General features: G+C 43.5%; 2 protein-coding genes across 2 annotated transcripts in view; both read left to right on the top strand.

Moving 5' to 3' along the window:
* LOC115408357 (taste receptor type 1 member 1-like) overlaps positions 1–9,514 on the top strand; it is a 10,770-nt gene extending 1,256 nt beyond the window's left edge. Inside the window, exons 2-6 of the mRNA XM_030119068.1 lie at positions 1–11; positions 117–842; positions 7,485–7,691; positions 7,909–8,029; positions 8,586–9,514. The exon at positions 1–11 is cut by the window's left edge and continues 278 nt beyond it. Coding sequence (XP_029974928.1) covers positions 1–11; positions 117–842; positions 7,485–7,691; positions 7,909–8,029; positions 8,586–9,514 — 1,994 coding nt within the window. The remainder of the gene's footprint in view (positions 12–116; positions 843–7,484; positions 7,692–7,908; positions 8,030–8,585) is intronic.
* Positions 9,515–17,125: 7,611 nt separating this feature from the next.
* Positions 17,126–25,922, top strand: LOC115408486 (taste receptor type 1 member 1-like). Its single transcript, XM_030119281.1, has 6 exons — positions 17,126–17,304; positions 17,919–18,207; positions 18,323–19,048; positions 23,726–23,932; positions 24,667–24,787; positions 24,994–25,922. The coding sequence occupies exons 1-6, from the start codon at positions 17,126–17,128 to the stop codon at positions 25,920–25,922; spliced, it is 2,451 nt and encodes an 816-aa protein (XP_029975141.1).
* Positions 25,923–26,408: the final 486 nt, after the last annotated feature.

Consider the following 26,408-nt stretch of genomic DNA (forward strand, 5'->3'; position numbering starts at 1 on the left):
TCATTCCAATGGTAATTTTGCAACTTGTTTTCTATTGTTTCAGCAAACCCAGTACTCATCCTGTCTCTTCATATTTGACAAATGTAAATAATGAATTTTTTTGTTACTTTCAACAGATCAGCTATGGTGCATCTAGTTCTGTGTTTTCAGAAAAGAAAAACTATCCATCATTCTTACGAACGCTGCCTGCCAACAAAGATGTCATTGAAATGTTTGTCAGGATTTTGAAGCACTTTCAGTGGCATTGGGTAGCTTTCCTATATGATGATAACAATTATGGCGATGATGGTCGAGAATTATTCATAAGGAAGATTCAAGATTCTGAGATTTGCCTGGCATACACCAAAGGCCTTGACCATCAAACAGATTACCCCCGAATATTCAGACAGATAAATACTCTGAGAGTACATGTCATAATTGTTTTTGCTTCTGAATGGACGGCAGAAGTTCTTGTTGGGTCAGCAATACAACAAAATGTCACCAACAAGGTGTGGTTGGCACCGGATGCATGGTCCTTGAACAGAAAACTCCCCAAGACAAAAGGAATTAGAGATGTTGGGACTGTGCTTGGGGTTGCTGCACCTGCAATGACGATACCTGGCTTCAGTGATTTTGTCCATTCTGCCAAAGCTGCTGCTCTCTGTGAAAATGCAGAGCAAGACACATTTTGCAATCGAGTTTTCAATTGCAGTGGGTTGAGTGCTGCAGATATCATTGATGCAGACCCAAGTTTCTCTTTTCCTGTTTATGCTGCTGTGTACTCCATCGCCCATGCCTTACACAATACATTACAATGTGGAGCGGGTAGATGTAATGACAAAATGACAGTGAACCCACACATGGTAAGCATGAAAATATTTCACATTGATCCTTTGTGTATGCTTATATCAACAATATAAACAATATTAATAACACTGGATCAGAAATAGTTTGTGAATCCTGGAGTTAATTTTGAGTCTCTGTAATGGACAAGTCATTGAATGTCCATCCATCGATCCATCCATCCATCTTTTTTTCCACTTAGTCCATGTGAGGTTGTGTTAGCAGTATAGAGAGAAGTCCAGACATGTCTGTTTCTCGCAAAGTTCCTCCAGCTCCTCTTGGGGAATTTCAAGTCACTCCCAGACTAAGCCAAAAGTGTACTCTCTCCAGCGAATCTACCTAGAAATCTGAACTCCTAACTTTATATAAATGAGTTATTCTCACCACCTTGTGGAGAAAACCCATTTCAGCTGCATGTGTGTGTGATTGCATTGTTTTGATAATGATCCAAATCTCAAGACCACAGATGAGTGAACAGAGAGATTTGCTTTACAGCTCAGCTCTTTCTTTACCACAATACCCTGGTACTGTAAGTACATCACTGCAGCCACCTGTTTGAATCTGTGGCCAATCTTATGGTTCCTCCTTCAATCGCTTGTGAAAAGGCCCTCATGATACTTGGGGGTGGGGGTGGGGGGCATAACATCTATATATAAATTCAAAATACCAAGTAATCTTGGTGAAATATCACATGTAACAGAGAATAATCTGAAACCACAATCTGAATAGCACCAAACCAGAACCAATAACTAACACAGAGACTGACAAAACTAGAACCGATAGCTAACACAAAGACCGACAGGGTAACACCACAACTAAACAAAAACGGGACCAAATAAGATCCAAACGGTGGCGCAGTGGTTAGCGCTCTTGCCTCACAGCAAGAAGGGGGAATTTCTGTGTGGAGTTTGCATGTTCTCCCCGTGTGTGCTTGGGTTCCCCTCCAGGTACTCTGGCTTCCTTCCACAGTCCAAAAACATGCATGCCAGGTTAATTGGTCACCCTAAAATTGTCCCTAGGTTTGAATGTGAGTGTATGGTTGTATGTCTATCTGTGTTGTACATTGCTTTGGACAAAAGCGTCTGCTAAATGAAATTGTATATTTTAAGATAAAAGAGAGGATGTGTGTATATGTGTGTGTGTGTGTGTATGAGTGTGCATGCAGCTTGTCCTCTGGATATGATTGGGACTTGTGGGGAGGATGATAGTGACACCAGAGGCCCCAAGGGAGTGGGCCGGACTCCTCTGCCCATACGCTTGGAACCCCACCTGACTGAGGGGACCCCCCCCCCCCCCCCCAAGGGGACACCAGAGATGGGGCACAGAGAGGGGCGGCCTGCAGGAGGGCCAGGGGCACAGGACACTAGGCCCCGGCAAGGCATGGCATCCTTTTCTATGAAAAAATTACATGGACTCATCTGGACATTAGAGGAGCTGATCCGCACCCCAACCACACACACACACACACACACACACACACACACACACACACACACACACACACACACACACACACACACACACACAATTGTAAACTGTTCCAGTGAATGCCAGAGGCTCTCATGCAATGCTGCCAAATGGACATAATCTGCACAAAGCATACATGCCATCCTCTTGGCCCTGAATGCACTTTGCCATCCTGTCCATGAAAATCTTCAACAAAAGCAGTGACAAGCGCCACCTTGGTGGAGTCCAGTGCCCACCTTTAACAAGTCTATCTTAATGATGAGGATAAGGACGCAGCTCTCTTACAGGAAGTACAACGACCAAATAGCAGCAGTGGTTCTGGTACTTCATACTCTCTAAGCACCTCCCACAAGACATCTCAGGGCACACGATCATAGGTCTTCTCCAGGTCTCCAAAACACATGTAGACTGGATTGGCAAACTCTACTGTTCCTTCAATAGCCTATGAAAGGATGATGGCCAGGATGACATCTGCATTGTTCCTTCTATATCTGAGGTTTGACTATCCTGGTGACCTTTACCATGAACCTGGACAAAGACTCTCCATAAGCCTCAGGCCCTGCCTCCTGCAAGGGAGGCAAGTCCCTCAGTTCATAAGATCCTCAGAGTGTTCCAGTTCCACCACCGGAGGAAGTCCTCATTAGAGGTCAGAGGATTTACAGAGAATGTGCACTCTGAGTGGTGCTTGAGATAGACACCTGCAACCACTCCCGAGCCACTAGATGGTGTCCCAGAATCTTTTTGATCAATCAACTGTCCCTTTCTATGGCCCCTCTAAGCTTACAAACATAAACTTCCATCCATCCATACATCCATTATCTAACCTGCTTCGTCCTTCACAAAATTGTGGGGGGCTGGAACTAATCCCAGCTGCTGTGGGCACGGGCGGGGTACACCCTGGACAGGTTGCCTGTCTGTCGAAAAGGCCAACACACATAGACAAACAACATTCACTGTCACATTCACACCTAGGGGCAGATTAACATCACATTATTACTAGTGACAATTATGAGGGACGCCTACATGAGATGGGCCAGCTGTGAAAAATATGTTACACTGAAAACCAGGGCACAAGGAAAAAGAGATTGCCACAAACTCTAACTGTGTGGTCACCTGCTGTGAGTTTGTGAGTATTTCTGCACCTGAATGGCAATTCTCACCCTGTAAACACAAATCAGAGAGTACGGTTCCAGAGCCAATGCTGTGTGGAGGTAGTATCTAATCAATACCACTTAATCTCTCCCCTGTAGCTCTTTCCTCTCTAGTCAAATGACAATACATGCTCCAAGAACCAGTATCTGTTTCAGGGGCTGACAACCTTACTTTGCTCGCTGCCCTGTCATGCTGCATGAGCAGTGCATTGCTCACCCAGGTTGGATGTTGTGGGTGGTGGGCCATGTCGACCTCCCACATACCTTTTTCCGGCTGTCCACAGCCAGGACAGCTGTTTCTCACAGGCTGTTTCTTGGTGACCCCTGTTCTGTCAGGGTACATGATTTTCTGTCTCCTTGGCATAGGTAAGGTTTAGACGTGTTTGAGTGTTCACTCCAGACCTGTCAACCTTGGGTGGCCCTACCCGGTAAATGTCCATTGGAAAGCACAGATCTGAAGATCACAACACAACATATACCCTCAAGTCACAGTAAAGACACAAACAAAGATAATGCACTGGATTAAAAGAGTTAAGAAGTTTTAAATAAATTCCTACAAACCTGAAAGTATAGTACTGTAGTGATCTTGGAATGGTGAAGGCAGCGAGGAAGAATGACTGCCCTTTAGAGTTCAACAGAGCGGAGTTTAATGTTAAAACAACTAACCCAGCTGCGCACACTGGTATTCCAAAGTCGGTGCGCAGACCGGGTCACCCCCCAAGCAACCCCCCTGAGACACGGTGCGACTTGAAATGAAACCAAAAGAACAGAAAAATGTGGCAACAGCACACAACAATAAACCAAAACACAACCATGATAAAACAAAAACACAATTAAACAATGAAAAACACACAAAATGGCCCGAAATGGCCCAAACAGTCCCGCTACCCTTGATGCTTTGCGGCAACTGCCACAGTCAGTGGGGATAGTGGCCCCAAGCTCCCCCCACGGCCTCTACAATACTAGTAAGGCAATCTTGAGAGTTTTGTCGAGTTTTGGTGGTGTGTTTTGGCAGTGTATTTGGAGAAATCGTCCCACTTTGTCCCTCCTATGACGGCTGCATCAGGAGTATGGACTCCGGGGCTCATTGCTAAGGGCTGTCTGGTCTCTGTATAACTGAAGTAGGAGTCTGGTCCACATTCACATATCTTGGGGTATTGCTCACAGGTAGGGGAAGGATGGAACATAAGATTGATAGGTGGAACAGTTCAGCATGTGCGGTAGCCCATCAGGGTGATGAAGTAGCTGACTCAATTTACTAGACCCTCCAGGAATCCATGATTCCGCGATCGTGAAATGTTTCATGGAAATCAAGTCTGTCAGTGGATTCACGGACTGTCCGTGGATTTTAATGCCCGGTGCAGAAAGCTCACATTTTACATGTGAAGGCCAGCACCTCCTACAGGATGATCGGGCCGAATTTTGCCCCGATCTTCTCCTCCCGACTGAAGCCGACAAGGTTCAAATCTCAGGAGTATACAAATGAGTTCGGGTCTGATCTTCCTGTGGTGTGCGGTGTGTTCAGAGAGATTTTTTCTGGTCGGAGCCACTCGGGAGGCGTCGGAGGAGAAGATCGTAAATAATGATCATGTTTAATATTTCCGATTGCAAATCCTGTGGTGTGTGGTGAGCTCCGAGAGGAGCCGATCAGCTCCAAGCCGACCTGTCCACACCCTCGGAATAGATCTCCCTGATTGGCTGAACAGCTCCGTCTCACCAGGTGTTTAATGCGCTGCTTTGAAGAAAAAAAAAAATCCCGTCTCAGCATTCAGCGCTGGACACTTGAATATATGACTGTGAATTATATTCACTATATGACAGTGAAACAGAAAAGCCAGAGCTCCTAAACAGTACAGAAGGTTCGTGGTTAAACCTCAATAACTCTGTCGCTCCTGGATAAACTCTATTTCCTCCATTCAGACCCAAACCCAGATCTGATTCATTCATCTGAATCTCCGTCACTCCTGATATAATCACAATGTTTCAATTCATCTCCATTATTACCAATCATGGGAGAATGGGGGGAAAAAACAACCAAAAATAATAATTTCCGCTGATTCCATGCCTTCAGAGCGATGGAGCGGACATACAATGAAACTTTTTCTAATCAAATCTCAAAGTGTTTTTTTTTTCTGGTTTAAACTGTCCAATCTGTGGACAAAAAGAATGATTTAAAGCTTGTGTCTGGAGTTTTGAAAGAGAGAGGTTTTTTTAATCCGTCTCGAGGTTCCGCCCTCCCTCTGCTTTTGTGAGCTACCAAACCACGCCCCTTTAATTGTGCTCGCGCATTACCTGTGGGGTAAAAATGAGCCCCTCCGAGTCCTACAGCATCCTACATGTTTAGCTGTTTACGGTGGATGTTTAGCAGACAATGGGTATATCCGAGGAAAACGTAAAGTCTCTCTGGCTGCGCGCACATGTTGATTGACAGTATGACAAAGCGGAAGCTCGAAATCTATTGGCTGAAGCTGACCGGCGCTTTTTTGGACAACATGGGGGTCTATGACATGAAGGTGGAGCTCATAAATAAATTTTTATATTGCTTTATGCTAATATTATAGTCTCGAACCAGACTAACACATTTAAGCTCTGTTAAAATATGATACATATAGAGGTCAGAGGTCATATATGCATGATCACTATCACCATCACTATCACCATCATATTTGCATGATCACGCTGGTCTTTAATCACTCTTCGCATACTCAGTTACCTTGTCTTCTTGTGGTGGTTAGACTAATGGTGATCTGTAGTGGCCCTCTCTTGATGCACGCCCCGAGTTTACTCCTAGTGACTACCAGCTGCATTCTCAAAAAAAAAAAAAAAGGTTTGTGGTGTCCTTGCATATATATATATATATATATATATATACAGTGTATATTATATATGTAAATATATATAGTTTTTGTGTTGGCTGTCGGCTCTGTTTTGGTGTTTTCCAGATTGGGGTTTGGGATTGTTCTTGGTTGCGTGTGGTGCGTCGACAACACTGTTTTGCATTGTGAATGTGTACATAGGCTGTGAACCCCCCCCCCCCCCCCCCCCCCCCCCCCCCCGTTCTCCCTGTCTTTATCTTTATGTCTTTCTGTCTCTTGCTCTCTGAGCGTTTCCGTCCCGGTCCTGTCCGGCAGCCATGCCGGATGCCAGCTTTAAATAAAGGCAGCAGCAGGAGGAGATTCATTCTCGTCCTGCTGCTAACATTAAAATCTGTTCGGATAGTAAAAGGCTACAATCATACAATATTGCACGCCCCAGCTGCCGAACAGGACAAGGGGAAGAAAAAAAAAAGATACATACATTGGAAACGAACGGAAACTCACACACACACACACACACACACACACACACACACACACACACACACACACACACATTAACAAGAAAATGATCTCAAACTATATTTTTGCTCCCCACTGGGGATCACAGAAGAAAATCAACAATAAAGGACGACTTTTGTGTTTTTTAATGCCTGTGGAATATTAACTTTCAAGCCGCGGAATCAAGAATTCCTCCCCGCAGATTCAGGATTATGCTCTGCGGAATCTAAACTTTTTCTCTGCAGATTCCTGGTCGGTCTAATTTACCATTCAATCTACATTCCCAACCTCATGGGTCATGACAGAAAGGTCAAGATCCTGGGTACACGGGGCCAAAATAAGCTTCCATAGGGAGGCTGGCTGCTCCCTGAGACATCTGGTTAGGAGGTCACCAGGGAAGAGATTTTTCCGGCATGTCCTACCACTCAGAATCCCCAGGGAAAACCTAGGATATGCTGGAGAGACCATCTCTTGGTTGGCCAGGGAACACCGCGGAATCCTTCTGGAAGAGCTGGAGGAAGTTTCTGGGGACAGGGAAGTCTGGGCATCATTGCTTGGACTGCTGCCCCTGTGACCCTGAATCAGCATTCAAAGATGAATAGATGGATGGCACTCAAAAGTCGAATGTGTTCAATCAAAGTTTAAATTGCATTTTCTGTTATCTTGTAACATTTCATGAAGGAACCCTCGTTAATCACTTCTAAATATTTATTAACACTTTCCTCAGGTCCTAGCAGAGTTGAAAAAGTCAAATTTTACACTCTTCAATCAAACTATACACTTTGATGAGAATGGTGACCCCAACTATGGATTATACGTAGTCATTTTTTGGAACCACAATGGTGATGTACAGGAGGTCGGCTATTATGAATTTTACCCACCCTTCCATTTGGTCATCAACAGCACAGAAATTCAGTGGCACACAAATGGAAAAGTAAGTCATTTTTTCTCTCATTGAAAACTCTGCACTTTTTAACAAGATCATTTTCTTTTGATATCCCACATCTACTCAGATGTGAGGATGAATGAGCAAAATAATCAAATAGTGATTTCAAGATTGTGTTTCCACAAATGTTTGGACCTAAAATCTTTTCCGAAACTTGAACCTAACCCATAGTCTTTCATATGTCCCTAACGATTGTGCCCAACAGGTTCCAACATCAGTTTGTTCCCAGGAGTGTCCTGTGGGATACAAGAAAAAACCAGAAGGAATTCACAGATGTTGCTTCACTTGTGAAATCTGCCAAAATGGAACTTTTATCAACATTACAGGTAAAGTATTACACAACAAACCATGGATACGCTGAGAACTGTTCCAGACTGTTCATTTTCTTTAAAGGCAAGGATGGTCAACCACTCAGGTACCGTATTTTTGGCACTATAAGGCTCACTGGATTAATAGGCGCACAGTCAATGAATGGCTTTTATTAAAAAAAAAATCATACATGGGGCGCACCACATTTTAAGGCGCATAGGATGTATAGAATAGTCTGAGCGAAATACATATTGGCAGTCTGGGTGATTACATTCTCAGTTGAAATGTGTGAGTAAAGCGACATATCAGAGCGAGTTTGACTGAGGATCGCTCCTCTGTTTGCTCATGTGATCAGGGTGATTACCGTAATTGCTGTAATTGCTGCAAAAAAGGCGCATCGAATTATAAGGCACTCTGTTGGATTTTGAGAAAATTACAGGCTTTTACGTAGTGCGTAAAATACGGTAATTGATTTGACTCAGACACGCCACGCGTCATATTAACCACTGCACATGTGACTTATTATTTTTTCACATCTTCACTGACAGCGTGTCTCTCTGTGTTGTGAAACAGAGGATCCCTACACTTGTGTCTCCTGCACTGATGCTGAATGGTCTGCAGAGGGAAGCACGTCATGCAGCCTGCGGGTGGTGGAGTTTGTACCTTTCACAGACCCTGGAGCTGTGGTCATCATGGTTGCTGCCTGGGTCTTGGTGGGACTGAATCTGGCTGTGTCTGTTCTCTTTGCCATCAACTTTAACACACCTGTGGTCAGATCTGCTGGAGGACCCATGTGCTTCCTCATTTTAATCTGTCTCACTCTTTCCAGTCTCAGTGTGTACTTTTATTTTGGTCAGCCAACAGCAGCTTCCTGTATCTTGAGGTTTTTACCATTTCTGCTGTTCTACATTGTCTGTCTGGCCTGTTTTGTTGTGCGCTCTTTTCAGATTGTTTGCATTTTTAAAATAGCAGCCAAGTTGCCAAAGCTTTACAGCTGGTGGATGAAATATCACGGACAGTGGCTGGTCATCACTGTGTCTTTTGCCATTCAGGCCCTTTTACTTCTTATTGGATACTCTTATGATCCTCCCAAACCCTTCAATGAAACATTTTGGCACAGAGACAAAATAGTTCTTGGTTGTGACATTAATTTGAAAGCAACATCTACTTCTGTGATTTTCCTTTTATCTCTTTGTTTTCTTTGCTTCATTTTCTCCTACATGGGGAAAGACCTCCCAAAGAATTACAATGAAGCTAAATCGATCACTTTTTGTCTGCTCCTGTTCATCCTCACATGGATCGCCTTTGCCACAGTGTACTTACTGTACAATGGGACATACATCCAGACTCTGAATGCTCTGGCAATCATCTCCAGTCTTTATTCTTTCCTTATGTGGTACTTTATTCCAAAATGTTTGATCATTATCTTCCAACCCCAGAGAAACACACAGCAGTACTTCCAAGGTCTCATTCAGAGTTACACCAAAACAATCAGTCAGTAGCTGTCCCAAGAAATATCCTCTAAATACTTTCAGTAACATATATTTTAGCATTTTCAGTAAGTGTAGAAAGTGTAAGATTTCCCACATATAAAAAACATAACCATAAAAATGCTTTAAGGTTCAACTTAATTGAGACAGATTGACCCTGACTGACCGACAGGGCCGGTCCGAGCTTCTCACGCACCTAGACGAGCCTGACACAAACACCCCGTGGGAGCGGTGGGGGCCGGGAGGGGGAGCGATTCCCATGCTCACACGGGCCATCAGAGCGGAGCAGAGGAGTGCTCACACAGAGCGTCCGGGTGCCCCAATAAACGGCCACGGCGGGCCATGGCGGGCCATGGCGGGCCACGGCGGGCCATGGCGGGCCACGGCGGGCCACGGTGGGCCACTGCGGGCCACTGCGCCCCCCCCCCCCCCCCACGTACGTGGTGCCCTCGGCGGCCGCCTAGTTCGCCTATGCCTAGAGCTGCCACTGCTGACCGAGATTATTCGTCAGATGTGAGAAATCCAGAAAACATTCCACATATAATTAGACCCATTGTAAAGCAGTGGTGGTCATCAGTGGGCCATATGGTGAACCTTACGATCCAGCAGATAATGCAGGGTGCACCACTTCAGGCTATTGCAACAACACATCATCAGTAGGGTAAAACCAACCTGTGTCACGACCGTCCAGCTCACGTTCCCTATTAGTGGGTGAACAATCCAACGCTTGGTGAATTTGGCTTCACAATGACAGGAAGAGCCGACATCGAAGGATCAAAAAGCAACATCGCTATGAATGCTTGGCCGCCACAAGCCAGTTATCCCTGTGGTAACTTTTCTGACACCTCCTGCTTAAAACCCAAAAAGTCAGAAGGATCGTGAGGCGCCGCTTTCACGGTCTGTACTCATACTGAAAATCAAGATCAAGCGAGCTTTTGTCCTGCTGCTCTACGGGAGGTTTCTGTCCACCCTGAGCTCGCCTTAGGACACCTGAGTTACCGTTTGACAGGTGTACCGCCCCAGTCAAACTCCCCACCTGCCACTGTCCCCTAGGAGTTTGCCCACATTGCCTATAACAAAAAATGCCCCTGCTCTAAAACAAATATGTGGGCATAAATGGGCTATAAATTAGTAACTTGACTGGAGATACCGGAGGAAAGCATTTTTAAATCATAATTTAATAATTCTGGTCATGCTAAAGTACTTTCAAAGAAATATGTTTTACCTTTTTATTGAAATTATGTCATTTATTATAATTCAAGAGCTTTAAAGTAAATGCTTTCATTAGTTTCTTATTATTTGAAAACAGTGGTAAACGTAAGGGGTGGGAGGGAGAGGGCATCAGGGTTCTTGGTGTGTTCAACTTTAACAGTGTACCAGATCTAGTAGAAATCAGCATTTGAGTTTTGTCACTGTTTTATGTAAATAGGGCTGTCATAAAATACTTGATCGCAATTATTTGCATGATTGTCCATAGTTAACTCTCAATTAATCACAAATTAATCGCACATTTTACTATCCACATATTGTCCAACCAAATATGTTTCCAGTGTTACAAACATTTTTTAACACACACTGATTGAGCTCACGCATCACAAAAACAGACTGCTGAACCAGCAAATCCTTTGTGCTACGAGGGGGGACTGGAAAGAAACCAGACTGTGTTTATAAAATTAAAACAAGAATGATTTCAGACTTTTGGCCTTTATATGTCGCTATAGCATAGCCTTCAGCATAACTGAAAAATTTCACCTCTCAAAGACACACAGGCAGCTCACACGCAGTGTTTATGTTATTACAGTCCCACCCCCTTCTTCGAAAAATCCCAAAATGGTCCTGCGCCTCTTAACCACGGAGCAGAAACAGGCTCACGTGGACATGTGCAAGGTTTCCCCCAGAAAACTTGCTGAGCCTGGTGGCTGGACTGCCAGAGAAGCCCACCATGTTTATGAAAAAAAAAAAAAAAAACTTACAAGTTGACAGAAATTTTGAAATTATGACTACTTTGCGTTATTGTCAGCATTTATTAACATTACTTAACTGCAGAGTCATCATCAGTATCACATCATGTCTATCTCAGTTTCCCAAACTGGATTGCGAGACGAGGGTCACAAAACATGCACAAGTTAATCGCACATCAAATAAATGAGTGGCATCAATAGGAATGTGAATTAACTCATTATTATCGAGCTAATTTTGACAGCCCCATATCTGTTCACTATATTGTGGATTAAGTTGGAACACCTGAGAATTGTAATTTTCTTCCTGATCAATAAAAATATTATCGTGTATGCTGTTTCTGTGGTATGTAGTTTAGCCTGCTTTGCTAAAAGTTTGTCTGCTTTCATTTACTTTCAATGTGACAGTCATTTTTATATTTGAATGCCTCAGGGTGTAGATGTGGGCATTAGATAATTACTGTTTTACAGAGCATTGGAATCCATTACTATTGTCACTTGTGAGTTCACACATTCCTGGATTATATATTTGTCCAATAAAGTAACATGTGAACTAAAGAAGCTGTATTGATTTCAGGGGGTACTGGAGCATAAATATCAGGACAACCCCACCAGAATATTTTTCAATACTACATCATTGTACACCAAAACCATTTAGTATGTTGCTGATTGTAGTGCCCTTCACATCTCCAAACATTTCTATTATTGCACCAGGCAACAAATTAAAAAATTAAAGCCACAAGCGGCATTGGTCGGGACCGAGCCTCCTCGCTGGCCCATGACTGAGACATCCTCGTACCTTGCTGGCTGAAAACCAGGTCAGCGGGAGTTTTGCTACTCTGTAAACATCCATTTTCTTGATTGTACCCCATTTTCTGTTGTAAAAGGGCTTTTATTTTGAAGGATTTTTGGGCTTTTATTTTGGAAAGGTAAGTATATGTTGTCATTGACACAGGTTAACCCAAAATTGTCCATTTTTTTGTTTTAAATGTCATTTTTCACAAGATTTTGACTTTCATTTTGAAAGGGTTTGGGGCTCTTATTTTGACAATCCAGCAACCTTTTAGACTTCAATGAGATGAACGTGTGAGTGTTGGTTTGATCTTTTTACGACATTCTTGTGGGCCGTGGCGACGATTTTTGTTTTTGTAGGTGGCGCTAGAGAGCAGATGGGGTTACTTTTTCAATTTTATAAAATTTTTCACCAGTCCGGATGTGAGTGCCAAATTTGGTGAGTTTTCGTGAATGTTTGGGAGGTGAAATTTGAGTTTGTTTCAACGATGGAATAAAAACTAGCATATAGCTGTTAGCATCTGTCATCCGTTAGTATTGTTCTTTTCAGCACAGTTAGCATTTCCAATCCTTTAAAATGAAGATGTTAGCATCTCATCTATTAGCATGTAGCTGTTAGCATCTTCCATTCATTTCACTGGAAATGTTAACATCCAATCTACTAGCATGTAGCTGTTAGCATCTGTCATCTGTTAGCATGGGTTTTTTTTAGCACCACTAGCATCTCTCATCCACTAACATGGAGTTGTTAGCATCTCTCATCCACTAGCATGTAGCTGTTAGCCTCTGTCATCCACTTACATGGAGTTGTTAGCATCTGCCATTCAGTAACATGTAGCTGTTAGCATCTGTCATCCACTAACATGTAGTTGTTAGCATGTCCCATCCACTAACGTGGAGCTGTTAGCATCTGTCATCCACTAACATGTAGTTGTTAGCATGTCCCATCCACTAACATTTAGCTGTTAGCATCTGTCATCCACTTACATGGAGTTTTTAGCATCTCCCATCCACTAACATGGAGCTGTTAGCTTCTCCCATCTGCTTTTGAGAGTCACTGAATGAAGTCACTGGCTGTGTCCGAAATCACTCACTCATTCCCTATTCCCTACTTACTACATCGGGAATAGTATGTAGTGGAATATCTAGTGGACTATATAGTGAACGGTTTCGGACACTACTTTGCCGCACAGTTAATTACGTCATTAGTGTCACACGATTCTAATGTGCAGCGACTGCAGTGCATTATGGGATATATTGCTTCGTCTAGTGACCATCGGCTGTCCACTAGATTTCACTGTGAATTGTGGGATACATTGAGTGCACTATGTAGGGAACATCGATGCTCACTAGGCATTCGGACACCCCTACAAAATGGCGTACTCCCTATGTAGTGCACTATATAGGGAATAGGGGGTGATTTCGGACACAGCCACTGAGTGTCAGAGTTTGACTGAATGCCAGGCGGACACTGTGCGATTTCGAGGGGATTTCACCACGATTTTGCCGTCGCGGACCGTGCTGCGTCATCTTGGAAACATCGCAGCGTCGGGACCTCAAGTCGGGAGGTCGTGAGCCGTACAGTGTGAGAACACTCACGAGGAAGGATTAATTGCTGCTACGTTCTAACGATAATGCTGCGACCTCCCGATCAAACTTCTGGCATGTCAGAAATTCTCGACGGAGCCCGTACAGTGTGAGTAGTGTTACGTCACGATTCTACGTTTGCACCTGCGCAGAAGACGCCGGTGGAGCTAACTATATTCATCATACCGTTATCGGCTACAGATGAGGAATTCGCCGGGGCAGTATAGTTTTTAAAGCGACAAAAATGTTCTTAACCGTCTTCAGCTGGTTCAAAATGCCGCAGCAAGACTTTTAACGGGGTCCAGCAGATGGTCACACATTACGCCAGTCCTGTCTTCTCTTCACTGGCTCCCTATTAAATTTCGGATCGATTTTAAAATCCTAGTATTGACTTTCAGAGCCTTGCATGATCAGGCTCCTAAGTATCTTTGTGAACTGCTTCAAACGTACTCACCTGGCCGCTCGCTCCGCTCCTCAGACCAGAACCTCCTCATGGTACCAAAAACGCGTTTTAAAACTAGAGGAGATGTGTCCTTTCAGGCCGTGGCTCCAAAACTATGGAACGCCCTGCCTCTGTCCCTCCGTGTGGCTGATACCATTGACTCCTTTAAAAAGCAGCTGAAGACACTTTTATTTAATCGGGCTTTTAGTTGACTGGACGTTTCTGATGCGATTGATTGGCTGTCTGTTCTTATCACGTTTATTTGATATTGTTTTTATTTTTGTTTTTTGCACTGTGAAGCACTTTGTGATTTTATCTGCGAAAGGTGCTATACAAATAAAGTTTATTATTATTATTATTATTATTGGCTGGCTCAGTGCGGCTCCATGCTAATGCTAATTGCTAATGCTAACGTGAAACTATCATAGCTACAGTAAAACAATATATAGTTTACATTAACGTTACCTCAAGCTCCTGATGAAGGATGGACATCCCATAACGACCACGTCTCCTCAGCCATTCACGTACCCAAATCCTTTTCTTTTTTTTCAGTTTTAGCACAGAAGACAACGCACACAGCTGCAACAACTTGATGCCTGCTCGCCGTCTTGTTGTCATGCACGCTGTGGTTGTCATAGGAACGCGGTCTTTCGTTGTTTACACTCGAGCACGTCGTGCCGTCACGCGCCGACTGCCGCCGTGGTTGCCAATAATCTTGACCGACAGCAGTCGTACAGTATGAGTGCACGTGTCGCAGGGTCAAATAGAGTACGAGTGACAAACCCAATCGTGCAGTGGGAGCATTTCCCCGACAGTCAGATTTATAAAATCGCACAGTGTCTCCTGGCATATATGGGCGTACTGCACCGTATGCCCATATATGGTCATGTGAGTTAGAGCGGGAGAGAGGAGAAAATAAAAGTTTCTATTTGGGAAGCAACTGCTCCGTGTTCCTTTCCTGTTTGGCAAAACGGAACAAAAAATATCACGTTTGATAGGAAAATTAGTTGTCTTTCAGTTGGTGAGGCTTTCAGAGCAGTCAGACTTTTAGTTTGGACTGTAGAGGCCTCAGTTTGTGAGAAGCGCAAGATTTTTCCCCATCCGGCTCCATTATAACTGAGAGCAAAAAAAATGCAGAACACAAACCTTTTCATACCCGTGAAAACTTACATATATCATGACATTTTGAAAACTTATGTTACATCATCTTGTTCGGAAGGACCTTGTGATGCTTTACGTGTGCTCAGTTTGTTGATAGGAGTCGCAGTTTAGCCACACTCGACGCTTGTTTGAGGTGCTGAAAAAAGGTGAATTTTTCAAATTTTTTCCCATTATAACGGATGAGGGCATAAGCAAGGCAGGATTTCAGACTTCCAAATTTCAACGCTAATAAAATCCACACCGTAAGACTTTTGACAAAGCTTTGAACAACTTTTGTAGAGAAACTTGTCATCTATCATGTCGCGTTAGTCTGATGTCTGTACAATAAACGGTGTCGGAGGAGATAATTTTTTCGTGAGGAGTGATTTTGAGCAAAATTTTACTTTGAAAGGGAAATCGGGGACTTCCTGTTGGATTTAGGTCAGGGGTGTCAGCACATGAAGTGTAGATCTTGATTTGATGAAGGCGTGAGTGTTGGTTTGATCTCTATTTGATCTGTTTGATCTATATTCCTACGGGCCGTGGCGACAATTTTACTGTTTCTCGGTGGCGCTAGGGAGCAGGTTCGGTTAATTTTTCCATTTTATGAAATTTTTCGTTGGTCATGATGTGCGTGCCAAATTTGGTGAGTTTTCGTGCATGTTTAGGGGGTCAAATTTGCGTTTATAGATGAGGTCAGCAAAATAACAAAGAAACAAATGGACGAAATAACAATAGAGACCTTGCCCTCCGGGCATGGTGACCTGTGGCCACCATGCCTTCCGGGTCTCGGTCCCTAATAATATTTTAATAATGTAGATCATCCAAAACAGTTTAGGCATCGCATTTGTTTCTTTTTCTTATTTATGCTTATCCACATACTTTGACCAGCTTTTTTTCTCTTGAAGGAGCTGTCTCTGAGAAAATCAGACAGAAACCAACTATACAGTATAGGTGGAATACATTTACTATATATAAAATATGAACAGAGCTTAAGTCACGTCGCCCATAGCATTCTGAAATCCCTTTTGAAACTTCAAGCAGGACGTCACCATACTGAACACTTGAATCTGGATGTAAATGTGACTGGTTAAGCCTGGTGCAAGATTGCATCACTTGGATATACTAGGAGGCGCTGTGAACAGGTGATTTATGAAAAACTTTCCCACATATTTAGAAATTATGAATGATGTTTTACTATCAACTGTATATCTTATATGACCAAAGGTGGAGGCAGATCTCATCATATATGACACCCCAGTACAAAGGGGACCAGCCACAAACACGTTTTTTTTTCTGTCGTCTGGAGCTTTTTCTAAATATCGATACCAAATGATGAAACGTGGTAATACAATTTGGGGTTAAATGTTTTCCAAAACTCCTGTTGGTCTAACCTGATATCTCTTACCTGAACAAATAAGAACAGCCACACTCATATTGAAAATTTTGCATTTGTTTACTTAGGTGAAACAAACCCTGAACTGAAAACTCAAGCTAATCACAAGAGGTCAAGACAGATGCAGTCAACCTGCCTGCACCAGACACCTGCAAACAGTGTTCACATCATGTTTGCATACAGATTTGTGGTTTTCCACCAACTATTAGAGCTGGCTGTTGGTGTCAGTCCTTGTTCATTCTCGAATGACAAAGCAATGATTTCGGGTCAGCTGATGTATCCAAAATAACAAAACACTAAAGACAATGATGGTGCAGATTTTGGCTTTTCTGTGTCTTCTGGGATCTGTCCTGAACGCTGTACCTCGAAACACTGTCCCGTCCTCAGAGTTTCAGCTGGATGGAGATTATTTGCTCGGTGGGCTTTTTAACATCCATCACATCAGTTCTCCTCGTCTCCACAGACCAGAGGCCATCAACTGCACCAGGTGAGTTCCATGCCTTCATTTAAGCTTTTAACAAACCTCTATTTACATGAGTCTATCAGACCTGTTCATCTTGATATTCGGTCGAACTCTAATGCCATGAAATAATGCTTTCTATGAGTCATAACCCAAATCTTGAATTCCCTCAATGTTAGGAAAATACATCTGAATTAATTAAATCTGAAATAAATAATTTATTTATTTGTTTTTTGTTTGTTTATTTATTCATTCATGTTTTACGCCATTCATTTGCTGCAAAACATCTGGTGGCCTCATATAAACATGCCTTGATTCACATCAGACGTGAATGAAAACTTTGCTGTCAAATTAGATCACTTCTGAATCAACATTTTCCTTGAACTGACCTTCATCAGTGAACCTGTAATCCAACTCAACAAATATGTGTTTATTTTGCCACAGATTGACATCAGTTTAAAATTTTAATAGCACTAGTGGAATGTAAAATTGCAAAAATGTGAAGTGTTGAGTGACTTCAGGAAAAAAAAAAATCAAATTTAACAGTTGAAGTTATGCATTTACATTTTTTTTTTCTTTTTTTGCTGCCATCAAAATGGGACCATTGTGATTCAAATATACTGTCTCTTCTCTGTTTACAGCCACTCTTTAATTCTGTCAAGCTATCGAAGGTTTCAGTTGATGAGATTTGCTGTCGAGGAAATCAACAACTCCACCAGCCTCCTACCAAATGTGTCACTTGGCTATGTTCTGTTTGACCAGTGTTCAGATGGGCATAGCTTCCCAAGCATGTTCAACCTCATCTCAGTGGATGGCCTGATTGATCCTTGGGGTGAGCCACCCAAGAATTTGATCGGTGTGATTGGTAGTAGCACAAGCCCTAAGACAGTGAGTGTGGCTCCGCTCTTGATGATGGATCTCATTCCCATGGTAACTTTGCAACTTGTTTTCTATTATTTCAGCAAACCCATTACTCATTCTGTGACTTCATATTTGGCAATGTATTACAAATGTAAATAATCAAATTCTCTGCTACTTTCAACAGATCAGTTTTGGTGCATCTAGTTCTGTGTTTTCAGAAAAGAAAAACTATCCATCTTTCTTACGAACGCTGCCTGCCAACAAAGATGTCGTTGAAATGTTTATCAGGATTTTGAAGCACTTTCAGTGGCATTGGGTAGCTTTCCTTTATGGTGATGACAGCTATGGCAGTGATGCTCGAGAATTGTTCATAAGGAAGATTCAAGATACTGACATTTGTCTGGCATACACCAAAGGCCTTGACCATCAAACAGATTACCCCCGAATATTCAGACAGATAAATACTTTGAGAGTACATGTTATAATTGTTTTTGCAACCGAATGGACGGCAGAAGTTCTTGTTGGGTCAGCAATACAACAAAATGTCACAAACAAGGTGTGGTTGGCCTCGGATGCATGGTCTTTGAACAGAAAACTCCACCAGACAAAAGGAATCAGGAATGTCGGGACTGTGCTTGGGGCTGCTGCACCTGCAGTGACGATACCAGGCTTCAGTGATTTTGTCCATTCTGCCAAAGCTGCTGCTCTCTGTGAAAATGCAGAGCAAGAGACATTTTGCAATCAAGTTTTCAACTGCAGTGGGCTGAGTGCTGCAGATGTCACTGATGCAGACCCAAGTTTCTCTTTTCCTGTTTATGCTGCTGTGTACGCCATCGCCCATGCCTTACACAATACATTACAATGTGGCGCTGGCAGATGTAATGACAAAATGACAGTGAACCCACACATGGTAAGCATGAAAATATTTCACTTTGATCCTTTGTGTATGTTTATATCAACAATATAAACAATATTTATAACACTGGATCAGAAATCGTTTGTGAATCTTGGGGCTAATATCAAATCTCTGTTAATGGACAAGTCATTGAATGTCCATTCATCGATCCATCCATCCATCCATCCATCCTTCTTCATTTCCACTTCGTCCATGTGAGGTTGTGATAGCAGTGTAGCAGTGATACCAGAATTCCAGACATGTCTGTTTCTCGCAAATTTACAGAGGAGCTGATCCCAACCACACACACACTCAGAGTTGAAAACTGTTTCAGTGAATGCCGGAGGCTCTCATGCAATGCTGCCAGAAGGACATCATCTGCACAAAGCATACATGCCACCCTCTTGGCCCTGAATGCACCTTGCTACCCTGTCCATGAAAATCATAAACAAAAGGAGTGACAAGCTAGAACCTTGGTGGAGTCCAGTGTCCACCTTGAACAAGTCTGTCTTAATGACAAGGACAAGGATGCAGCTGTTACACAGGAAGTACAAAGACGAAATGGCAGCAGTAGTTCCAGTACTTTATACTCTCTAAGCACCTCCCACAAGACATCTCAGGGGACACGATCATAGGTCTTCTCCAGATCTCCAAAACACATGTAGACTGGATTGGCAAACTCTACTGTTCCTTCAATAACCAGTGAAAGGATGACGGCCAGGATGACATCCGCATTGTTAAGGCTCATCCATGCTTCACATGTACGTGTTTCCACGTCCGCTTTGGAGCCTCCGTGCACCACCCACCGATGCACATGCGCTTTCTCCCATGCTACATTTTGGGCTCAGCTGTGCGCTTTCCATGCAGGCGCACTGATCCACACATCCTCGAGAAGCTTTGCCAGCACTACAGACTGTTTATCTGCTCCTTTATTTCAGATTATTTAGAGAAAATTAAGCACATACATTGTCAGTACATTATAATTTAGTATTACAGTTTATTTAGCCTTTTTTTCTGTTTCTGAATCACGGGGGTGGCGCCCGAGCGATTAAATACTTTAATTTCTGTCGGCAGACCTTCTCCTCCCTCCAGACAGTCTGCTGTCTCCATCCACGAGTTTTTCACCCTCTCTGTGTCTTTAAACCTTGTGTCCGGAGTTTCTGTTCGTTTCCAATGTATGTATCATTTCTTAACAGAGCTTCAATGTGTTAGTCTAGTTCGATTCTGCAATATAATATTAGCATAAAGCAATATAAAAATTTATTTTGGAGCCCTGCCTTCATCTCATAGACCCCCATGTTATCCAAAAAAGTGCCGGTCAGCATCAGCCAATAGATTTCGAGCTTCCGGCTTGTCATGCCGTCAATCTACATGTGCACGCAGCCAGAGAGCACGCGCACTCGCCCAGGCAGAGGTGAGTTAGCAACGCAGCAGGGGCGTGGCTTGGTCGCTCAGGAAAGCAGAGGGAGGGCGGAAAAAACCTCTCTCTTTCAAAACTCTGGACACGAGCTTTAAGTGGAGCCATCAGGCTGTAGCTCCGTCTGCTTTCACTTTTACCGTCATGTTTTGTTTGCTGTGGCGCTCTGGCGCATGCGTATACTGGCGCGACCTGTGCGCAACATGCAACGCGGTCTCAAAATCTGGCTGCTATGCGGACGTCCCCGAACCGATCCGCGTGGACCCTAGTGGACAGGAATTCATGACAAATTTAACTTCACGCAGACCAACGCGCAACTCGCACCCACGCGGACACGTGAAGCATGGACGGGCCTTTACTCCTATATCTGAAGCCCCTTTCACACTGGCCAAAAAACCCGGGTAAACCGGCTAATTAATCGGGTCCTCATGGCAGTGTGAAAGCGTTCACTCGGCTTTAGACCCGGGTTTTTCAACCCTGCAATCGATGCGGATTTTTAGCGGGTCGCTACTATCGGCTTTTTAATGGGAGGGGCGAAAAGGAGTGTGAAAGGCAGATGCGAGTTGACGCGGTAATTTACGTGATGATGTCGATGCAGCGTGGCTACGTTAGCGCGCTAGTTGTTGTTTCTGGACACAGCATGAGATTTCCGTGGTCAAGATGAGCCAGTATTGGCAAGATAGCGAGACTAGAGAGCTCCCCTGGATCTGACGGGAAGAGGAGATTCATCTATAGGTAACGGGGACTGTGTTCCGCTGCATTGTTTGCTTTCGCTTTGCTCCATCGCGCTGATGATGTCATCAACGCGGGACACTATCAGCGCGGTTAAACACAGCAATGCGGCTCGCCAGCAGGCAGTTTAGACACGGGTCTGCAGGTGGTGTGAAAGGACACAAAAGGCGAAAAAAGCGTGTCGAAAACACGGGTAGACCCGCTAGTTGCAGTGTGAAAGGGGTATGAGGTTTGACTACCCTAGTGACCTTTACCACGAAACTGGACAAAGACTCTCCATAAGCCTCAGGCCCTGCCTCCTGCAAGGAAGGCATGTCCCTCAGGTTCATGAGATCCTCAGAGTGTTTCAGTTCCACTACCGGAGGAAGTCCTCATTAAAGATTAGAGGATTTACAGAGAATGTGCACTCTGAGTACTCATTGAGATAGACCCCTACAACACCTCCTGAGCCACCAGATGGTGCCCCAGAACATTTTTGATCAATCAACTGTCCCTTTAAACTTGAAACTTAAACTTCCATTTATCCATACATCCATTATCTAACCCGCTTCATCCTTTGCAGGGTTGCGGGGGCCTGGAGCCAATCCCAGCTACTTTTGGGCAAGGGCAAGGGCAGGGCACACCCTGGACAGGTTGCCAGTCTGTCACAAGGCCAACAGATAGACAAACAACCATTTACTGTGACCTTCACACCTAGGGGCAGATTAACATCACATTATTATCAGTGACAAATATGAGGGACGCCTATACGAGATGGGCTAGCTGTGAAAACTATGTTACACTAAAAACCAAAGCACCAGGAAAAACCTAACACTGATTGCCAAAAACTCCAACTGTGTGGTCACCTGCCAAGTTTGTGAGTATTTCTGCACCTGGATGGCAATTCTCACCCTGCAAACACAAATCAGAGAGTATGGTTCCAGAGCCAATACTGTGTGGAGGAAGTATCTAATCAGTACCATTTAATCTCTCCCCTGTAGATCTTTCCTCTCAAGTTAAATGACAATTCATGCTCCAAGAATCAGTTTCTGTTGCAGGGCCTCACAACCCTACTTTGCTGCACGAGCAGTGCATTGCTCGCCCATGTTAGATGTTGTGGGTGGTGGGCCATGTAGACCTCCTACATTGCTTTTTCAGGCTGTCCACAGCCAGGACAGCTGTTTCCCACAGGCTGTTTCTTGCTGACCCCTGTTCTGTCAGGATACATGATTTTCTGTCTCCTTGGCATAGGTGTGTTCTAGATGTGTTTTGGTGTTCACTCCAGAACTGTCAACCTTGGGTGGCCGTACCCAGAGCATATGCACTTGACAGCATAGCTCTGAAGATCACAACACAACACAAACCCTCAACCCACAGTAATGACACAAACAAAGAGGGTGCAAACAATGATTGGATTAAAAGAGTTAAAAAATTTGAAATGAATGCCTACAAACCTGAAATTATAATACTTACCATAGTAAGGCAATCTCGAGAGTTTTGTCGAGTCTTGGTGGTGTGTTTTGGCAGTGTATTTGAATAAATCATTACACTGCGTCCCTCCTATGACGGCTGCATCAGGAGTATGGACTCCGGGGCTCATTGCTAAGGGCTGTCTGGTCTCTGTATAACTGAAATAGGAGTCTGGTCCACATTGCAATCAGTAAGTCAGACCTGTTCCCAGTGCACATTAGATTTCAGCAGGTCTGCCCTTTGTGACCGGTTCTATTTGTAATTATTATGGACAAAATATCCATAAGGTGCAGCCAGGGGTCTGGTTCGCGAATGGTAGGGTTTTGTGTTTGCTTTTCACAGATAATATTTTCCTGTTAGCTTCATCAAACCTGCACCTACAACACGGGATGAGGAAGTTTGAAGTTGAGTGCCAAGTAAAGGAAATGAACATAAGAATCTTCATATCTGAGGCCATGGTCCTCAACTGAAAGATGATTTGCCCTCTCTGTGTCAGTGGAAAGTTCCTGTCTCAAGTTGAGAAGTTCACATATCTTGGGGTATTGCTCACAAGTAGGGGAAGGATGTAACATAAGATTGATAGGTGTACCGGTTCAGCATCTCTGGTAGTCTGTCAGGATGAAGTAGATGACGCAATTTACCATTCAATCTACATTCCCAACCTCATGGGTCATGACAGAAAGGTCAAGATACTGGATACACGGGGCCGAAATAAGCTTCCATAGCGTGGCTGGGTGAGCGGTCTGGTTAGGAGGTCACCAGGAAAGAGATTGTTCCAGCATGTCCTACCACTCGGAAGCCCCAGGGAAAACCTAGGATATGCTGGAGCGACCGTCTGTTTGTTGGCCTGGGAACGCCGCAGAATCCTTTTGGAAGAGCTGGAGGAAGTTTCTGGGGACAGGGAAGTCTGGGCATCATTGCTTGGACTGCTGCCCCTGTGGCAGTGGACCAGCAGCCGAAGATGAATGGATGGATGGCACTCAAAAGTCTAATGTGTTCAACCAACGTTTAAATAGCATTTTCTGTGATATTGTAACATTTCATGAAGAAACTCTTGTTAATCACTTCAAAATATTTATTAACACTTTCCTCAGGTCCTAGCAGAACTGAAAAAGTCCAATTTTACACTCTTCAATCAAACTATACACTTTGATGAGAATGGTGACCCCAACTATGGATTATACATAATAATTTTTTGGAACCACAATGGTGATGTACAGGAGGTCGGCTACTATGAATTTTACCCACCCTTCCATTTGGTCATCAACAGTACAGAAATTCAGTGGCACACAAATGGAAAAGTAAGTCTTTTTTTTCTCTCATTGAAAAGTCTGCACGTTTTAACAAGAGCACTTTCTTTTGGTATCTGCTCTGATGTGAGGATGGATTAGCAAAATAATCAAATAGTGATTTCAAGTTTGTGTGTCCACAAATGTTTGGACCTAAAATCTTTTCCAAGACGACATATCACACACACGCTCATTAACAGGCACATGCATGTATTAGGGTACATTGGCCTGGGTATGGATAATGAACACACAAATTTAACAATACTGTCAGATATAGTATGACTATTGAGTATGTTGTAACAATATGTAATATTGTTTGCTTGGCTTGAATAATGATGAATAATGATTATGTATGGTTAATGTTGCAGTTCATGTCCAGGCATGCACACACATTTGCGTAGCACGCCAGGATATGAATCTTGTACTACATAACACACACACATTCATAGGCAGGCACATGCACATGTTACTGTGTAATGGCCTGGGTATGGATGATAAAAACATATTTCAATGCAACAACACTGCCATGTGACCCTCAGTGATAAACTGTGAGATATGGGAAGGGGTAGGCATTGACAAGCTTCTGCTTCAGCCGACTCCTTTTGGGCTCTCATTGAATGGTTTTGCATATTGTTGTTGAGATGTTTGTAATGTGATATGCCCAAATGAACGAAATGAAACACTAAAATGAAAACCTGAACCTAACTCATAGTCTTTCATATGTCCCTAACGACTGTGCCCAACAGGTTCCAACATCAGTTTGTTCCCAGGAGTGTCCTGTGGGATACAAGAAAAAGCCAGAGGGAATTCACAGATGTTGCTTCACTTGTGAAATCTGCCAAAATGGAACTTTTATCAACATTACAGGTAAAGTATTACAAAACAAACTATTAAACCATGGATATGCTGAGAACTGTTCCAGACTCTTATTTTTCTTTAAAGGCAAGGATGGTCAACCATTCAGGTAATTGATTTGACTCAGACACGCCACGCGTCATATTAATCACTGCACATGTAACTTATTATTCTGTCACACCTTCACTGACAGTGTTTCTCTCTCTGTTGTGAAACAGAGGATCCCTACACTTGTGTCTCCTGCACTGATGCTGAATGGTCTGCAGATGGAAGCACGTCATGCAGCCTGCGGGTGGTGGAGTTTGTACCTTTCACAGACGCTGGAGCTGTGGTCATCATGGTTGCTGCCTGGACCTTGGTGGGACTGAATCTGGCTGTGTCTGTTCTCTTTGCAATCAACGTTAACACACCTGTGGTCAGATCTGCTGGAGGACCCATGTGCTTCCTCATTTTAATCTGCCTCACTCTTTCCAGTCTCAGTGTGTACTTTTATTTTGGTCAGCCAACAGCAATTTCCTGTGTCTTGAGGTTTTTACCATTTCTGCTGTTCTACATTGTTTGTCTGGCCTGTTTTGTTGTACGCTCTTTTCAGATTGTTTGCATTTTTAAAATAGCAGCCAAGTTGCCAAACCTTTACAGCTGGTGGATGAAATATCACGGACAGTGGCTGGTCATCACTGTGTCTTTTGCCATTCAGGCCCTTTTACTTCTTATTGGATACTCTTATGATCCTCCCAAACCCTTCAATGAAACATTTTGGCACAGAGACAAAATAGTTCTTGGTTGTGACATTAATTTGAAAGCAACATCTACTTCTGTGATATTCCTTTTATCCCTTTGTTTTCTTTGCTTCATTTTCTCCTACATGGGGAAAGACCTCCCGAAGAATTACAATGAGGCCAAATCGATCACTTTTTGTCTGCTCCTGTTCATCCTCACGTGGATCGCCTTTGCCACAGTGTACTTACTTTACAATGGGACATACATCCAGACTCTGAATGCCCTGGCAATCCTCTGCAGTCTGTATTCTTTCCTTATGTGGTACTTCATTCCAAAATGTTTGATCATTATCTTTCAACCCCAGAGAAACACACAGCAGTACTTCCAAGGTCTCATTCAGAGTTACACCAAAACCATCAGTCACTAGCTGCAACAGTGAATATCATCTAAATACTTTCAGTAAAATATAATTTAGCATTTTCAGTGTAGAAAAGGTTCCAACTGTGACATTGTCCCACAAATCAAAAACATAACCATAAAAATGCTTTCAGGTTCATCCTAATTGAGGCAGACCGACTTGGACTGACCAAGATTATTCTTGGGATGTGAGAAATCCCGAAAACATTCCAATTTTAATTAGACCCACTGTATCCTCTAATGCAATGGTGGTCAGCAGTGGGCCATATAAACCTGATGGTGGCGTTTTAGGTTTCACTTTAGCCCCAGCTGGTCGCTGATTGGTCAAAATCACTGACCAATCAGTGGACATTATGTGTTTGACGTCACCTTTCCAGCCCAACTCAGCCTGACTCAGCCGGTGGCCGGAGCAGGGCCGGAAAACCTACCCGGGTTGCGGTAAAGTGGGCAGATGGAAGCGCCCACAAGCAGGGTAGAGCTGACTCGAGTAGAGTCG

The sequence above is a fragment of the Salarias fasciatus genome, chromosome 20 (assembly GCF_902148845.1).
Source record: "Salarias fasciatus chromosome 20, fSalaFa1.1, whole genome shotgun sequence".
Classification (NCBI taxonomy): Eukaryota; Metazoa; Chordata; class Actinopteri; order Blenniiformes; family Blenniidae; genus Salarias; species Salarias fasciatus.